The 18800-nt window shown below is 47.6% G+C and overlaps 1 protein-coding gene across 1 annotated transcript in view; it reads left to right on the top strand.

The window, feature by feature from the left end:
• Window positions 1-18800, top strand: part of LOC143983034 (multidrug and toxin extrusion protein 2-like) — a 284277-nt gene that overhangs the window by 140186 nt on the left and 125291 nt on the right. The window contains exon 12 of the mRNA XM_077482261.1: window positions 16929-17004. Coding sequence (XP_077338387.1) covers window positions 16929-17004 — 76 coding nt within the window. The remainder of the gene's footprint in view (window positions 1-16928; window positions 17005-18800) is intronic.

Below are 18800 nucleotides of genomic sequence, written 5' to 3'. Positions count from 1 at the left end.
GGGGGTGTCCTTAGTATCTCTGTATTGTAATGCATCTTTCCCATGTTTATAACAGTGTCACAGCAAAATTACATTTCTAAAGGAAAATTTTTAATTCAAAACTGCTCGTGGCTATAATGTATTGTCGGATCCTGGCAAATTTGATAAAAATGCCAAAAATACCAAAGAAAATGGCGTGGATGTCCCCCCCCCCCCCCCCCCCACCAAAAAGGGCTTCAGGTCTGGTATGGATATTAAGGGGAACCCCGCACCCAAATTCTTTTAGAAATTGGGTTGGGAGTACCCCAGGTGCCCTGTATCTAGGATGGAAAAGGACCTGGGGGTCCTAGTACATGATAGGCTCAGCAATGGCATGTAATGCCAAGCTGCTGCTAACAAAGCAAACAGATTATTGGCATGCATTAAAAAGGGGTTAATTCTCGAGATAAAATAATAATTATTATAATAATTCTAATAATTATTATTATAATAATAATAATAATTTTCCCCCTCTACAAGATTCTGGTCCGGCCACACCTAGAGTATGCTGTCCAGTTCTGGGCACCAGTCCTCAGGAAGGATGTACTGAAAATGGAGCGAGTACAAAGAAGGGCAACAAAGCTAATAAAGGGTCTGGAGGATATTAGTTATAAGGAAAGGCTGCGAGCACTGAACTTATTCTCCCCAAAGAAGAGAAGCTTGAGAGGGGATATGTTTTCAATTTACAAAGAACGTACTGGTGACCCAACAATAGGGATAAAACTTTTTCGCTGAAGAAAGTTTAACACGACTCATGGCCACTTGTTAAAATTAGAAGAAAAGAGGTTTAACCTTAAACTACATAGAGGGTTCTTTACTGTAAGAGCGGCAAGGATGTGGAATTCCCTTCCACAGGCGGTAATCTCAGCGGGTAGCATTGATAGTTTCAAGAAACTATTAGATAAGCACTTGAACGACCACAACATAAAGGGTTATACAAGGTAATACTGACATATAATCACACACATAGGTTGGACTTGATGGACTTGTGTGTTTTTTCGACCTCACCTACTCTGTAACTATATATACGCAGCAAAAAATTGGGCCTTAGGCTTTGTGGTACCAGAACACTGTAAGCCCTCAGTTACACTTGTTGGGTGCAGGAACGGGCCCTGCTGTGAAATATTATATCAAGAACTGTAATTACGTGCCCCTGTTAAACAGGGGCAGAAAAATTGGGCCATGGGGGGTGATGGTGCCACAACACTGTAACCCCTCACAGATACTCTTGTTGGCTGCAGAAATGGGCCCCGCTGTGAAACATGACTGCTAGTTTCTTATCCTTCTGTGGCACCCCCTCTCTCTAGGCTCACGTTATTCCCTTCCTCAACCTGGGAACGAACATCGGAGCCTTCAAATCGCTGCACATCCTCCAGCAGCATATAACCAACACTGTGGTCGAAAAATTCTCAAGACTTCTCCATGCATGATGGTGGGGCTACTGAAGGAGTGACTGTGGAAAAGGAGCTGGTGGAATAGGCTGCTTTGACTGCTGCGTTGGAAGGCATACTACTCTGAGCCTGGGTGGCAGAGAATGAGGAGGATAAGGACAGCTTTGTTATCCACTCCACCAACTCTTCTGCTAGTTATGACTCAATAACACAGCAGCAAAAAAGAACAAGCGTGTCCCACGGCCACCTGCAGGGGATGCACCATGTCCATGACCACCACTGTTGACTGTAGACACAGAGGCTGCTTGCCCTCTTTTAGTGGCCTGTGAGCATCTGCCTCTCCTTAGTGGCCTTTCTGGATATGATGTATTTTTTGTTGTGCAACACCACACTACACTGTATTAGATACTGTGAACACTGCCTGCACTGTATTAGCAACTGTACAATGGCTGCACTGTATTGTATACTGTGTATACTACTAGAAGTGTAGTAGAAACTGTACACACTGTATTAGATACTGTGTACACCCCCTGCACTGTATTAGCAACTGTACACCACTAAATACACTGTAGATATAGGCTACACTGGATACAGAATATATATATATATATATATATATATATATATATATATATATATATATATAATATATAAAATAATGTAGCACTAACCCCCCGAAGGAGCTGCTGGTTTCATTGGCTTACCGTTACCTTCTTTACCTCGATTTGCGTCTAGGGGTTTCCCGTGGTAGATGGCTTATTCTGATGTGTACTTATTCTGATGTGTTCAAAAGTAATGAGGAAAGAGTGATGTCTCCCTTGGCAACCAGACACAGAGCCACAGGGTTGTCCATGGAAGTCTCAGGGGCTCTCCATGCGTTTGAGCCAGAGATTTTCCAGGACAGCACTGAATTTGCTCTGGTGGAACTGACTGGGTCTACACCATGCAGTGATAGTTTGTGTGAGCAGTCTGTTTACCAAATGTGGAACCCAGTTGGTAAGGGGTTAAGTCAGCTGGCCAAAGCTGAAGGTACACAACTGAGTGTGTTTGCGCCCCAGAAGCAAGGTGGTGATGGTGCATTGCAGCCTGCCTTTTTTGATGAAGCATTAGCAAAGAGTAAAAGCATGTTGTCAAAATGTGATTTATATAGAACTGACAAAGGTACTGATTGTGATGCAGAATCCCAGGTGCCTCCTAAAGCAGATGAGGTACTGCTGAGCCCTCATAATGGAAGCACAATGGATTGGGACAGTTGGGCCAAACAATTACTAACCATGTTAGACAAGGCTATGTTGGGCGGCAGGGGTGTGAATACAACAACTGCTATGCCAGACAGGGAGATTGCAGAGTGACTGATGGTTGAGGGTGCATTGGTCACTGCAAGGGATGTTTCCCTCCAGTCGGAAGGACCAGATCAGGGAGCATGCATGGCAGAGGTGGTGTTCACAGCTCAGCCGCTAAATGTCAAGTGTCAAGGTAATAAATGTTTACTTGCAGAGGCTTATTAGTGAGTTAGAGGGCATGAGTGGGAGACATGCATCTGGCAGTGGTTCAGAGGAGCGTCAGGCTGTGATGGGTACTTCCAGTGAGGTGGAGGCTCCCTTAAATGTCGTGGCCCCTCAAGCTACAGTGAATGAGCCCATCCATGTCTCTGATAAGGGAAAGGTCCCCAAAAAAGTTTTGCATATTGATGTGGAGTGTGTAGAAATTACATAGATGCTATTGGAACTGCTTTAACTGATGAAACCACATTCCTTGTATACCTGGGTGCCTCCATTACAGTCAGATGTGGTAATGCTGCATGGTGCCAAAGGGTGGAGCCAGGTAATGCAAGCTGTGCTGAGTAACATTAATCACCAGTGGAACTGGGTGGTATGGTGCTTAATAGTCTGGAAAGTGATCTCACAGTACCCTGTGACAGTGCTTCCGGATACGGTTCAGTACGGAAGGCGCTCTAGGGGGCTGCAGGAGAGGTCTCTCCACCTGATGCGGTGATGAACATGTCTGCTAGTGTGGTCCAAGGTGCGGCTGAGCAGGGTATAGTAAATGGTGCAGAGACTGCCTCACCCGCTAGATCTCGTAAGGAGGAAGGGCCAGATATGGACGTGGCAAAAGCAGAGATTCTGTCTGTCGCCTGCAGAGAGATAAAAGTTTGGGTACCCGGAGACGCTCTCAAATATAGTATGGAGAGGTACAAAAATTGTGACATGGAAAAGTGTGAGCTGGCAAAGACTGGTACTGCTAGAAATAGGTCATGCATTGTTCAATGTTAGTTGTTAGGAGAACTGCCCACAGAGATTTAGACAACAGGTGAAGTGAAGCCTTGTGAAGGTCCCATAGGGGATAGCTGCTCACCTGTGTGTTGTCCCTCCTTGGGCCTGGCCCTAACAAACCCTGAGCAAGAAAGAACTGACGGTATTGGTAATTGGAGAATTGGTGGTGTATTACTGAATGTTAGTGTAAATAATGGCCTTGATATGACCATGAATAATTTCTTGGAAAATGAGCGTGATACACAGATGTTGAGCTCTGGGGAGTTGGTGGTCAAGGGTAATGGCAAAGGAGTTGATAAACCCAAGAGACCTGAGCTCTGGGGAGTTGGTGGTCAAGGGTAACGGCAAAGGAGTTGATAAACCCAAGAGACCTGTTGTGATGGGGAAAACAGGTACCAGTGAGGGGAAAGGTGGTTCCTCATCAGGTATAGTGTCTGGAGCAGGTTCCCCACAGAATCTGGAAACTGAGTTAAAAGATAGTAGCAGGAAAGAACCCCAAGGACAGAAGGAGTAGGCTGAGGATACAGAACTATAGGACCCAGTTGCGATCCAGGGTAGTGCGTGTCTGGAAGCGCACCCGAAAAAAGGGTTGGGCCTACGTGGCTGATGGCCAACACAGAGGTGTCCCAACTGCTATGGTGGGTGCAGGTGTTTCTCTCTCCAGGTCGAAACAAGGGGGGGAATATGTAGTAGTGTGGTACCCCACCAGTGTATGAATTGTCAACTGGACGGGTTGCAACGTTAGGAGGAAACTGACTTTTCAGTTTGCTCATTATTTACTAAAATGTGTTTTGGGATTTGGAGCCCGGGGATTTCTTAGCGATCCGGGTGGGATGAAATCCCCAGTCCTGGGTCCAGATTTTGGGACTCGCCAGAACACTGACTGGTCAGGTGTGTTTTGGACTATTTAGAGGCGCCTGACCATGGTTCTGGGCTCCACCCTCCCGAGGAGTCCAGGCAAGCAAGGGAGAAGTGTGCGTGTCCGAACAGTTCTGTTTGTCAGAGCAGACAGAAGGTCCAAGCCTGTGAGCTGGAACAGCAAGGAAGCTGGGAAAGAGTGCTGAGGTACAGTAATTCTGTTATAAAGTCAAGAGGGCTGAAGGAAAGCCTGAGCATCAGAGCTGACCATAGAGCCAGGTGGCATGTTATTTTTCGTTTATTACTGCTGTGAAATTGAAACCCCTGCGTGGGAATTCTCGATGGACACTTTCTTTCTTTAATAAAAGTTGGTCAAAAGCCCTTAGTCTCCCAGGCCCCTCTCATACACATTCAGTAATTTCTGATACATGATCCAGTTCGTTTCTTGGTCCTCTTCCCCAGGCTAATTTAAGCTCACCTGAGCAGACAGCCTTTGCTCTCTGCCTGGGAAACACAGACGCTGGTCTGTGAGAGCAAAAGGGTTGGTAAAAAGCCGTTAAGCAGTTTATGTGGAAACTGACAAGCGGTAGGCTTGCTCAGCTTTGTAGTTAGGGCCTGCAATAGTGTATAGTTAGAGCCAAGACATGGCTAGGTTTTTGTTTGGCTATTTTGGTTCTGTTTTGTTTTGAACACTGTACAGCACCTCAATAGACTTGCAAATATCACCATTAAACACTTCACTGTTTGTAACTTGTCCCAGGAAGCTTTTGTACCTGCTACCTGTCCCCCAGGTTACAGATGGTGGAGAATGCAGGTAGCTGTAGTAAGTTACAACTTAAAAGGGCAGTACCTAGAGTAACTAAACATGGAGGAAATCCTAAAGCAATTGGTGATATCCAAGGCTGCACAGCAGCAAGCTAAAGCTGCACAACAGCAAACAAACGCTGCACTAAATCAAGCAAACGCTGCACAACTGCAAGCAAATGCTATCGCACAGGAGAAAACCAAGGCGCTGTGCCAACAGATTGGTGCTGTACAAGAGCTATCGCAGAGTCTGTTTGAACAGCTAGCCTCTGATGCAAAAGCGGATAGGAAAACCTTGACTGAGGTTGTGGAGATGCTAGCACAGTGGTCACCTGCTAAAGTTGATGATGTTGGAGACAAGCCCTCAGCCATCCATGTGGGTTGCTTTCTTTCCAAGATGACTGCAGATGATGATCCAGAGGCCTTTCTGCTAATGTTTGAACAGACCGCTGAGACGGAAGGTTGGCCGAAAACTCAGTGGGCAGGACTGGTCGCCCCCTTGCTTTCTGGGGAATCACAGAAGGCCTACTATGATTTGGAGTCAGCAGAAGAGGGAGACTATGAAAAGGTCAAGTGGGAAATGCTGGCACGACTTGGTGTCACTTTGGCAGTTCGAGCACAGCGGGTCAGCTGGTTCTTCCAACACGAGAGGCCCCCAAGATCGCACATGTTCGACCTAATTCACCTGGTGAGGAGATTACTACAGCCGGAGTCCCTGTCTGTGCCACAAATATTGGAGCGCGTGGTCATGGACTTTGGTCCTGAGGTCACTACCAATTCCCCTGCAGAAGAGTCACTGAATCCCTGAAACGGATGGCCAAAAAGAAGGAGACTAATAGACAGGTGAACCGGTGGTTTTTGGCTCTACAGGATTACTCCTTCACTGCAAAACACAGGCCAGGTATTGAGATGGGGAATGTAGATGCCCTGTCCCGTGTTCACTTCTGTTGGGCCACAGGTGTTCCAATCCTGGGGTTGAAACAAGGGGGGAGGATATGTTGCAGTTCCCCCCCGGTGAGAGCCAGGAAAAGTTCTGTTTGGGCTTTATACGTCTCCCAGGCTCCTCTCGTACACATTCAGGAATCTCTGATCCATGATCCAGTTCGGGTCTTGGTCCTCTTCCCCAGGCTAATTTAAGCTCCCCTGAGCAGACAGCCTTTGCTCTCTGCCTGGGAAACACAGCCTGGTAGTTAGGGCCTGCATAGTGTATAGTTAGAGCTGTGACATGACTAGATTTTTGTTTGGCTATTTTGGTTCTGTTTGTTTTGTTTTGAATACTGTACAGCACCTCTATAGACTTGTAAATATCACCAATAAGCACTTCACTGTCACTACTTCAGTTGTTCTGGTACCTGTGCCTGAAAGCCTGCTTGTCCCAGGAAGCTTGTGTACCTGTTACCTGTCCCCCATGTTACTATATATATATATATATATATATATATATATATATATATATATATATACCCTGTTTCCCCTCAAATAAGACCTAGCATGATTGTCGGTGATGGCTGCAATATAAGCCCTACCGCCCAAATAAGCCATACCCTGTTTCCCCAAAAATAATCCCTATCCTGAAAATAAGACCTACAAGGACTTTAACTAGGGCTTATTTGAGGAGTAGGGCTTATATCGCATCCATCACCGACAATCACGCTAGGTCTTATTTTAGGGGAAACAGGGTATATATATATATATATATATATATAATTTTTTTTTTTTTTTTTTTTTTTTTTAAATACACTGCCTGCACTGACTGACTATCGAGTAAACACTGAATCTACAGTCTATGCTAAATGCAAGTGAGTACACCCCTCATATTTTTGTAAAAATTGTATTATATCGTTTCATGTGACAACACTGAAGAAATTACACTTTGCTACAATGTAAAGTAGTGAGTGTACAGCTTGTTTAACAGTGTAAATTTGCTGTCCCCCTTTGTTAAAAAATAAAATAAAAATTGCTGTCCCCTCAAAATAACTCAACACACAGCCATTAATGTCTTAACTGCTGGCAACAAACGTGAGTACACCCCTAAGTAAAAATGTCCAAATTGGGCCCAATTAGCCATTTTCCCTCCCCGATGGCATGTGACTCGTTAGTGTTACAAGGTTGCAGGTGTGAATGGGGAGCAGGTGTGTTAAATTTGGTGTTATCGCTTCCACTCTCTCATACTGGTCACTGGAAGTTCAACATGGCACCTCATGGCAAAGAACTCTGATCTGAAAAAATTGTTGCTCTACATAAAGATGGCCTAGGCCAGTGATGGCGAACCTTGGCACCCCAGATGTTTTGGAACTAAATTTCCCATGATGCTCAGCTACACTGCAGAGTGCATGAGTATCATGGGAAATGTAGTTCCAAAACATCTGGGGTGCCAAGGTTCGCCATCACTGGCCTAGGCTATAAGAAGATTGCCAAGATCCTGTACCCCAGCTGCAGCATAGTAGCCAAGGTCATACAGCAGTTTAAATGGACAGGTTCCACTCAGAACAGGCCTTGCCATGGTCAACCAAAGAAGTTGAGTGCACGTGCTCAGCGCCATAAGTTGTCTTTTGGAAATAGATGTATGAGTTCTGCCAGCATTGCTGCAGAAGTTGAGGGGGTGGGGGGTCAGCCTGTCAGTCTACAGACCATACACTGCACCCTGCATCAAATTATGGCTCTCTCAGCAGAATGTGCTGTCATTGGTCAAAGCATGTAGGTCAGGTGCATTTTTTGGCCAATCATGTAATGCAGGTTTCCGTTACATCAGAGGGGGCGGAGTCACCCACACATCATTGGGGAAGCCAGGCTTTCCCACTTGCATCAGAGGGGACGGGGTCAGGTGACGGGTGGCCCCGCCCTCCTCATATAAGAAATGTCAGGCTGCCCTGATCCCGCAGTGTCTCTGCCAGTGGAGACAGAGGATCGCTGCGCTGAAGGGAGAGATCACCCGTCACTGGATCAGATCACCCATCGCTGGACCCCGGAGAGATGATCATCCGTCACTGGAATCTTTTTTTATTTTTTTTATTTTTAATAAAGGACTTTTGCAACGGTGTGTGTCTTTAACAATCTTTTACACTTTTTGTGAAATAGTAGGGGTACTTTTGTACCCCCTTACCATTTAAAACAGGGGGGTGGGATCTGGGGGTTCCCTTGTTAAAGGGGGCTTCCAGATTATGATAAGCCCCCCGCCCTCAGACCCCCACAGCCACCGGCTAGGGTTGTGGGGATGAGGCCCTTGTCCTCATCAACATGGGGACAAGGGGCTTTGAGGGGTCACAGACCCCCAAAGTATCCTCCCAATGTTGAGGGCATGTGGCCTGGTACGGTTCGGGGGGGGCCACTCTCTTGCCCCCCCTCTTTTCCTGTGGCCTGTCAGGTTGCGTGATCGGATAAAGGGTCTGGTATGGATTTTTAGGGGGAACTCCACGCCATTTTTTTTTAAAAATTGGCGCGGAGTTCCCCTTAATATCCATACCACACCTGAAGGGCCTGGTAATTGAATTTGGGGGAACCCCACGCTTTTTTTTATCAATGACTTTCAATGACTGTTCTCTGTATTACAGGGAGCCAACAATTCATTATAGCTGCGAGTGATTTTAAATGACTTTTTTCCTTTAGAAATGACACTTTGTGCAGGGACAGTTCTAAGCACGGGAAACATGCGCCCCTTTACAGGCATACTATAGACACCCCCCAGGTACGAAATTTAAAGGAATATTACACTTTTATTGTTATTAAAATCACTGCTCCCGAAAAAACTGCCATTTTTAAAACTTTTTTTGCATTAATACATGTCCCCTGAGGCAGGACCCAGGTCACCAAACACTTTTTAGGACAATAACTTGCATATTAGCCTTAGCACTTTAGATTTTGAACGTTCAAGTCCCATAGACTTTAATAGGGTTCTAAAGTTCACACGAAGTTTAGGTCTGTTCGCAGGTTCTGGTGCGAACCAAACCAAGGGGTGTTCGACTCATCCTTACTTGCCACTCTTCCATAAAGGCCAGATTTGTGGATTGCACAACTAATAGTTGTTCTGTGGACAGATTTTCCCCCCTGAGCTGTGGATCTCTGCAGCTCCTCTAGCGTTACCACGGGCCACTTGGCTGCTTCTCTGTTTCTGAGGGAGTCCCTGGCAGAATACCGGCTGGTCCTTAAACTCTGCGTTCTGGGGGATCCCGTGTCACCTGCTCGCCTGTGGGCTCACTGTAGTAGTACCGTGACACTTGCAGTTTTTCAAATGAACAGTACCATTGTGTCAGAAACCATGAATCAGACCGAGACAGAAGTACAATTAAATCACACTTGTTTATTAAATAAAAATAAAAAGGTAAATAGAAAAAGCGTAGTCAAAACATAGCCAGAGTCCAGTAACCGGAGAGAGTAGTCAGCCAGGCCAGAGTTCAATAACCAGATCAGGTAATCAGCCAGGCTAAAAGTCAAGGATCCAAGTAGAGCAACAGCAAGCAGGATAAGGAGCCAGAAGGGATGTCAGCAAGCCAGTCTTTAAACAGAACCACGGGAGATGGTTTCTTGTGATGTGGCAAAGGAGAAGTGAGCTGGACAGCTTTAGGTAGGCAGGTCAGACGAGCATGATCAGGAACAGCTGGGAACTGTGGAGAGAGATGAGAACTGACAATTAGCTGACAGCTGAGCAGCCAGCCCAGAGAAGGAAGGGCTATGCCAGCCCTGACACATTGTAATAAATGCAAAAGAGGGTTACTATGCGGTACCTCTTTGCTGCCCTATAATTGAATACAGAACATATTTTAGGTGGATTTTCGCAGAGAGCTGAGATAATTCTGATGAGCGGTCAGAGTAAGGCCTCATGCACACGAGACGCTGTTAAACACGTGTTCAGAGGCAGTTGGACACTTTTTTCAACTGCTCCTGAACTCATTCAAAGTTATCCTATGTGTCCATGCACACAGTCTCGTTTTTTGCCATTTTTATGCAGTTGCGTTTAACCTCGTTTTTCCAGAAGCAAAAAAATGGGTTCAGACGCAAAAGTTTCCACGTTTCAGACTAAAAACGCGGCAAAACGCGGTAGCGCGTTTTGCCGCGTTTTCGTTTATAAGCGTTTTTAAAGGTGACCTTTTTTTTTACATTAAAAATCTCACAAATGATTGCAAATGATTAAAAACCATTAGAAAAATATTTTAAACAATTGCAATTGCAAGTGGACAATCCACAACTTTGGCAAGTGACATGGCAGGTGGCAAGTGATGTGGCAAGTGGACAATCCACAACTTGTGGCAAGTGACATGGCAGGTGGCAAGTGATGTGGCAAGTGGACAATCCACAACTTGTGGCAAGTGACGTGGCAGGTGAAGTGGCAAGTGACGTGAAAAGTGGACAATCCAAAACTTGTGGCAGGTGACGTGGCAAGTGACCTGGCAGGTGACGCGGCAAGTGACCTGGCAGGTGATGTGGCAAGTGGACAATCCACAACTTGTGGCAGGTGACTGGCATGTGACGTGGCAAGTGGACAATCCATAACTTGTGGCAAGTGACGTGGCAAGTGGACAATCCACAACTTGTGGCAAGTGACGTGGCAAGTGGACAATCCACTTGTGGCAGGGGACGTGGCAAGTGACGTGTCAAGTGGGTAATCCACAACTTGTGGCAAGTGACGTGGCAGGTGAAGTGGCAAGTGACGTGAAAAGTGGACAATCCACAACTTGTGGCAGGTGACATGGCAAGTGACCTGGCAGGTGACGCGGCAAGTGACCTGGCAGGTGATGTGGCAAGTGGACAATCCACAACTTGTGGCAGGTGACTGGCATGTGACGTGGCAAGTGAACAATCCATAACTTGTGGCAGGTGACGTGGCAAGTGGACAATCCATAACTTGTGGCAAGTGACGTGGCAAGTGGACAATCCACTTGTGGCAGGTGACGTGGCAAGTGACGTGGCAAGTGGACAATCCACAACTTGTGTCAGGTGACGTGGCAAGTGGACAATCCACAACTTGTGGCAAGTGACGTGGCAAGTGGACAATCCACTTGTGGCAGGGGACGTGGCAAGTGACGTGGCAAGTGGACAATCCACAACTTGTGTCAGGTGACGTGGCAAGTGACGTGGAAAGTGGACAATCCACAACATGTGGCAAGTGATGTGGCAAGTGGACAATCCACTTGTGGCAGGTGATGTGGCAGGTGACATGGAAAGTGATGTGGAAAGGGGACAATCCACAACTTGTGGCAGGTGATGTGGCTGGTGATGTGGTGAGTGGACAATCCACAACTTGTGGCAGGTGACGTGGAAAGTGGACAATCCACATCTTGTGGCAAGTGACGTGGCAGGTGATGTGGCAAGTGACGTGGCAGGTGATGTGACAAGTGGACAATCCACATCTTGTGGCAAGTGACGTGGCAGGTGACGTGGCAAGTGATGTGGCAAGTGACGTGGCAAGTGGACAATCCAAAACTTGTGGCAGGTGACGTGGCAGGTAACGTGGCAAGTGATGTGGCAAGTGGACAATCCACAACTTGTGGCAGGTGACATGGCAAGTGGACAATCCACAACTTGTGGCAAGTGACGTGGCAGGTGACTTGGCAAGTGGACAATCCACAACTTGTGGCAGGTGACGTGGCAAGTGACGTGGCAGGTGATGTGGCAAGTGACGTGGCAAGTAGACAATCCACAACTTGTGACAGGTGACGTGGCAAGTGACGTGTCAGGTGATGTGGCAAGTCACGTGGCAAGTCACGTGGCAAGTGGACGATCCACAACTTGTGGCAGGTGATGTGGCTGGTGATGTGGCAAGTGGACAATCCACAACTTGTGGCAGGTGGCATGGCAGGTGACATGGAAAGTGGACAATCCACATCTTGTGACAAGTGACGTGGCAGGTGATGTGGCTGGTGATGTTGCAAGTGGACAATCCACAACTTGTGGCAGGTGATGTGGCTGGTGATGTGGCAAGTGGACAATCCACAACTTGTGGCAGGTGACGTGGCAGGTGATGTGGCAAGTGACGTGGCAGGTGATGTGACAAGTGGACAATCCACATCTTGTGGCAAGTGACGTGGCAGGTGACGTGGCAAGTGATGTGGCAAGTGACGTGGCAAGTGGACAATCCAAAACTTGTGGCAGGTGACGTGGCAGGTAACGTGGCAAATGATGTGGCAAGTGGACAATCCACAACTTGTGGCAGGTGACATGGCAAGTGGACAATCCACAACTTGTGGCAAGTGACGTGGCAGGTGACTTGGCAAGTGGACAATCCACAACTTGTGGCAGGTGACGTGGCAAGTGACGTGGCAGGTGATGTGGCAAGTGACGTGGCAAGTAGACAATCCACAACTTGTGACAGGTGACGTGGCAAGTGACGTGTCAGGTGATGTGGCAAGTCACGTGGCAAGTCACGTGGCAAGTGGACAATCCACAACTTGTGGCAGGTGATGTGGCTGGTGATGTGGCAAGTGGACAATCCACAACTTGTGGCAGGTGGCATGGCAGGTGACATGGAAAGTGGACAATCCACATCTTGTGACAAGTGACGTGGCAGGTGATGTGGCTGGTGATGTTGCAAGTGGACAATCCACAACTTGTGGCAGGTGATGTGGCTGGTGATGTGGCAAGTGGACAATCCACAACTTGTGGCAGGTGGCATGGCAGGTGACATGGAAAGTGGACAATCCACATCTTGTGGCAAGTGACGTGGCAGGTGATGTGGCAAGTGACGTGGCAAGTGGACAATCCACAACTTGTGGCAGGTTATGTGGCAAGTGATGTGGCAGGTGATGTGGCAGGTGATGTGGCAAGTGGACAATCCCCAACTTGTGGCAGGTGACGCGGCAAGTGACGTGGCAAGTGGACAATCCAAAACGTGTGGCAGGTGACGTGGCAGGTGACGTGGCAAGTGGACAATCCACAACTTGTGGCAGGTGACGTGGCAGATGATGTGGCAAGTGACGTGGCAAGTAGACAATCCACAACTTGTGGCAGGTGACGTGGCAAGTGACGTGGCAGGTGATGTGGCAAGTCACGTGGCAAGTGAACAATCCACAACTTGTGGCAGGTGATGTGGCTCGTGACGTGGCAAGTGGACAATCCACAACTTGTGGCAGGTGGCATGGCAGGTGACGTGGAAAGTGGACAATCCACATCTCGTGACAAGTGACGTGGCAGGTGATGTGGCAAGTGACGTGGCAAGTGGACAATCCACAACTTGTGGCAGGTGACGTGGCAGGTGATGTGGCAAGTGGACAATCCCCAACTTGTGGCAAGTGACGTGGCAAGTGGACAATCCAAAACTTGTGGCAGGTGACGTGGCAGGTGATGTGGCAAGTGGACAATCCCCAACTTGTGGCAAGTGACGTGGCAAGTGGAAAATCCACAACTTGTGGCAGGTGATGTGGCAAGTGACGTGGCAGGTGATGTGGCAAGTCACGTGGCAAGTGGACAATCCACAACTTGTGGCAGGTGGACAATCCACAACTTGTGGCAGGTGACGTGGCAAGTGACGTGGCAGGTGATGTGGCAAGTCACGTGGCAAGTGGACAATCCACAACTTGGGGCAGGTCCCGTGGCAAGTGACACGCTAAATACAAGTACACTGCAGCTCTCACAGCTGCTGCTACTCACTCTGATCTCACAAAATTGCTGAAATAATAATAATATTTTTTTTTGAGCTGGGGAGGGTCTATGATGTTAGCTTAACTAAACGCTTCTAGACGCAAACGCGGTAAAACGCCGCTAAATCGCGGTAAAAATCGCGGCAAAACGCGCGTTTCTAAACGCCGGTTTCAGCTTTTAAAAACATGTGTCCAGCAGAGTTTGCATCTGCGTCTCGTGTGCATGAAGCCTAATGCCGTGTACACACAATCAAACAATCCGGTGGAAAAGTCCGGCAAACTCAAGTCCGCCAAACAATCCCCCCGTGTGTAGCCTCCGGCATACTTTTTTGACCCGAAAGTACGGCGGACTAGAATCTTCCCGGCGGACTCGCATTTCGGAGAACAATCCGGCCGTGTGTATGCCAGTCCGCCGTACTTTTGAAATGAACGGACTTTTCCCACCTGGAGAAAAGTCAGCTCATTTCGAGCGGGTCTCCAGGTAGGCGGGGCCCGCGAAGGAGACGTCGCTGGCCCCGCCGCCTGGTATGGACTTAAAGGGGAACCCCAACGCCGAAAAAAATCGGCGTGGGGGTCTCCCCAAGTCCACAACAGACCCTTGTCCGAGCACGCTACCCGGCCGGCCAGGACCCTCCTGAGCCGTACCAGGCCGCGTGCCCTCAACATGGGGGGTGCCTTGGGGAAGGGGGGGCCGCGCCTTGTCCCCATGTTGATGAGGACAAGGGCCTCTTCCCGACAACCCTGGCCATTGGTTGTCGGGGTCTGCGGGCGGGGGGCTTATCGGAATCCGGGAGCCCCCTTTAATAAGGGGGCCCCCGGATACCGGCCCCCCACCCTATGTGAATGAGTATGGGGTACAATGTACCCCTACCCATTCACCTGTAAAATAAAAGTACAAAAAAACACAACAATAAAATACTTTATTGCACAGCTCCGGGGGTCTTCCGTCTTCGGGGGTCTTCTCCCCGGACTCCTCCGCTATCTTCTTGTAGCTCTTTTACTAGCGGAGGAGGCCCGGTCTTCTGTCGCCGCCGCCGCCTTCCGTTCTTCTTCTTCTTCTCCTTCTTCTCCAGGAGATGTTGACTCGACGATCTCTCCGGCCGCAATGCCAGGGACGCGCTGCGCAGCCACTTATATAGGGACAAGGGGCGGTGTCACATGGCTTTATGTCACATGGGTTGGGGTCACATGGTGACCCCGCCCCCTTACGATGTCACAGTCCCCATGTGACATCAACCCATGTGACCAACCCATGTGACATAAAGCCATGTGACACCGCCCCTTGTCCCTATATAAGTGGCAGCGCAGCGCGTCCCTGGCATTGCGGCCGGAGAGATCGTCGAGTCAACATCTCCTGGAGAAGAAGAAGAAGAAGAACGGAAGGCGGCGACAGAAGACCGGGCCACCGCCTGTAAAAGAGCTATAAGAAGGCGCGGTGGCCCGGCAGAAGAACCGAAGAGGGGGACAAGACCCCCGAAGTCGGAAGAAGAGGCCGGCGGCGAGGAAGAAAGCCGGACTCCTCCGCTAGCAAAAGAGCTACAAGACGATAGCGGAGGAGTCCGGCGAGAAGACACCCCCGAAGACGGAAGACCCCCGGAGCTGTGCAATAAAGTATTTTATCTCGTGTGTTGTGTTTTTTGTACTTTTATTTTACAGGTGAATGGGTAGGGGTACATTGTACCCCATACTCATTCACATAGGGTGGGGGGCCGGTATCCGGGGGCCCCCTTATTAAAGGGGGCTCCTGGATTTCGATAAGCCCCCCGCCCGCAGACCCCAACAACCAGCGGCCAGGGTTGTCGGGAAGAGGCCCTTGTCCTCATCAACATGGGGACAAGGTGCTTTGGGGTGGGGGGGCCGCGCGGCCCCCCCTTCCCCAAGGCACCCCCCATGTTGAGGGCACGCGGCCTGGTACGGCTCAGGAGGGGGGGCGCTCGCTCGCCCCCTTTTCCTGGCCGGCTGGGTAGCGTGCTCGGACAAGGGTCTGTTGTGGACTTGGGGGGACCCCCACGCCGATTTTTTTGGCGTTGGGGTTCCCCTTTAAGTCCATAGCAGGCGGCGGGGCCAGCGACGTCTCCTTCGCGGGCCCCGCCTACCTGGAGATGCACTCGAAATTAGTGGACTTTCCTCTGAGTGTGTGGGGCGAGTCCGTTCATTTCAAAAGTAGGGCGGATAGTACGGCGAACTTAGTACGCCGTATTAGTCCGCTCAAAAAGTGCCGTGTGTGGGCAAGTAGCCCGTTCGGAAAGTCCGACGGACAGTCTGGCGGGAAGTCCGCCAAACTAAGTACGTCGGACATACCGCTACGTGTGTACGTGGCTTAAGAGGACAGATTTTTTACCATCTTCAGACTGACATAGCAAGTTTCAAAATAGGTAAGTGTAGCCTGGGTAAATGATACTTAGGTGCCTCTAAGTAAAATAGTAGTTGATTCATTTTTAATACACTTGCCATAAGTGCATCTGCAGTGTGAGGAACTATAAATACATTTCATGTGCTTAGTTTACTGGATAAATAGTATAGCTACATGCCAGGTAGTGTCATTTCGGCTTCATCTTTGAGTTTCTGCAAGGTGGTAAGTTTACACTTTACTGGTAACCATTTTATTGGGTCAGGAATTTATGGAAAATCCCAGTGCTTACATTTGTCACAGGAATGGGAGATGAGGGGGTTCACTTCACTTTGGAGATATTTCCTCCGACTTTCTGATGGTAAAATCTTCCTAGTATGACCTAGTCAGAAAAGAAGAAAAAAAAAAAAAAGTAACATAGACCCTAACCCAAGGTATCCAAAATTATAAATATGACAATAGATACACATTATTTGTCAGGCCTAGCGCACATATGAAAAACATTAGTCTTGCATTTATGTGTCATTTGTTTTCAATTATACAATTTCCCTGGGCTTGCATTACCACAATTCAGTTACTCTTACTTGATGTATTAATGACCATATGCTAGGCATTTCAAACATTACATTATTTTGCATACTAATTCGTGCATCCTTTTTTTCAGCATTTGGTTCCTTGGTGGTCTGCAGTATTGCACTTGCACTGAAAAATGTCATAGGTTATATGTTTACAACTGATGGGTGAGTAATATGGAGATATGGTCTTCAAATCCATTTAAATGACACTTTATCACTTTGATACAGTTTGTGTCATTGTAATAAGCAGTAAGACATTTTTAAACGAGATTTTTGTTTTCACTTTAAACAACTTTTATTGAACAAAAAAGGCTATTAACCACTTCAATACTGGACACTTTCACCTCCTTCCTGCCCAGGACAATTTTCAGCTTTCAGTGCTCTAACAATTTAAATTACAATTACCCAACCATACAACACTGTACCCAAATGAAATTTTCCATCAGTTTTTGAGACAGATAGAGATTTATTTTGGTGGTATTTAATCACTGCTGTAATTTTTTATTTTTTGATATGTAAGCGAAAAAATGCTCATAATTAAAAAAAAAAACATGTTTTTTTTTTAATTTCTGTTATAAAATGTTGCAAATAAATAATCTTTAAGTATGCCTACACACAGGATAGGAATACTGTCACGTACCTGGTGGAGATCGAGCTGGAGAGGGGTCTTCTCTTGCACTTCCTGTCCGACACCCCTGATAGTGATGTCAGGGAGTGACGGACACAGAGTGACACGAGGTCCGATGTAGTGGATGGTGCTGGTCGGTCCTTGCCAGGAACCAGATGGCTGAAGAGCACTGGGCAGGCTCTGAGGATCGAAGCTCTGTATCGCTGGGTCAGCAGATGGAGGCGTAGCTGGAATGTAAGCCAGGAGGTCATCAACAGCCGGACAGAGCAGGTACCAAGACAAGAGGCCGAGGCAGAGATGGGACACAGGCCGGGTTCGGTACACAGACGGGCAGCAAGGTACAGGAGCATCAGGTAGTAGCAGAGTCAAACACAAGCCGGGATCAGGTAGGCAGGCCACTCAGCAAAGTTCATGTGTAAGTGCTCACTTTAAATAGGCTACTTGGCGCCCATACATGCGCGTGTGCATGCATTAGCTCGCACCCGCATGCGTGCATTCTCACGCACCTGCGTGCGCATATTGGCGCACTAATTGGCACACCTGTTCATTCCCGTGCATGCGCCAATACAAGTCCTTCTTTACACCAGTGCGCCCATGCACGTCTGTTAGCCGGACTTCTCTTACACATACTTATAATTACACCCCAAAACACATCCTCCTATGTCTTGTGAGTATGGAGATTCTACCTGTGTGAGACTTTTTCACAGCCTAAATGCATAGATGGGCCCAACATCCAAGGAGCACCCTTGGGCTTTCAAGAGGTATAAATTACGCATCTCCTGACTACTTATCAAATTTTTGGAGGCCCTAGAGCACCAAGACGGTAGAAACACCTACACAATGACCCCATTTTGGAAAGCCAATATTTAAAGGTATTTTCTGAAAGGCATAATGAGTTTTTTTTAACAAAGTTCTCAATTATTAAGATATTTCTATCACACTTCATAGGCATACTTAGGATTACACCCCTACACACTTACTGCTACTCCTGAGTATGGTGATACCACATGTGTGAGACTTTTTCACAGCCTAGCCACATAGAGAGGCCCAAAATCCAAGGAGTACCTTTAGACATTCTATGGGCATAAATTATGCATCTAATTTCCTGACTACCTATCACATTTTGGAGCACTTGGACATTAGAAACACCCACACAATGACTACCAAGGTATTTTTTTAAGACATGTTGAATATTTTGAAGACTTCATTGTTTTACAGCAAGTTTTTCAAAAACAAAAAATAAATTTATTTTTTTTACGCAAAGTTGTAATTTTGGTAAGATATTTCTCATATACAGCATGGATATACTCAGAATTACACACCAAACGCATTC

This window comes from Lithobates pipiens, unplaced genomic scaffold (genome assembly GCF_037356315.1).
Source record: "Lithobates pipiens isolate NorthernLeopardFrog02 unplaced genomic scaffold, aLitPip1_a1.2 Scaffold_16, whole genome shotgun sequence".
Classification (NCBI taxonomy): Eukaryota; Metazoa; Chordata; class Amphibia; order Anura; family Ranidae; genus Lithobates; species Lithobates pipiens.
The sequence above is the reverse complement of the archived record's forward strand: the minus strand, read 5'-3'. Positions and strand labels throughout refer to the sequence as shown.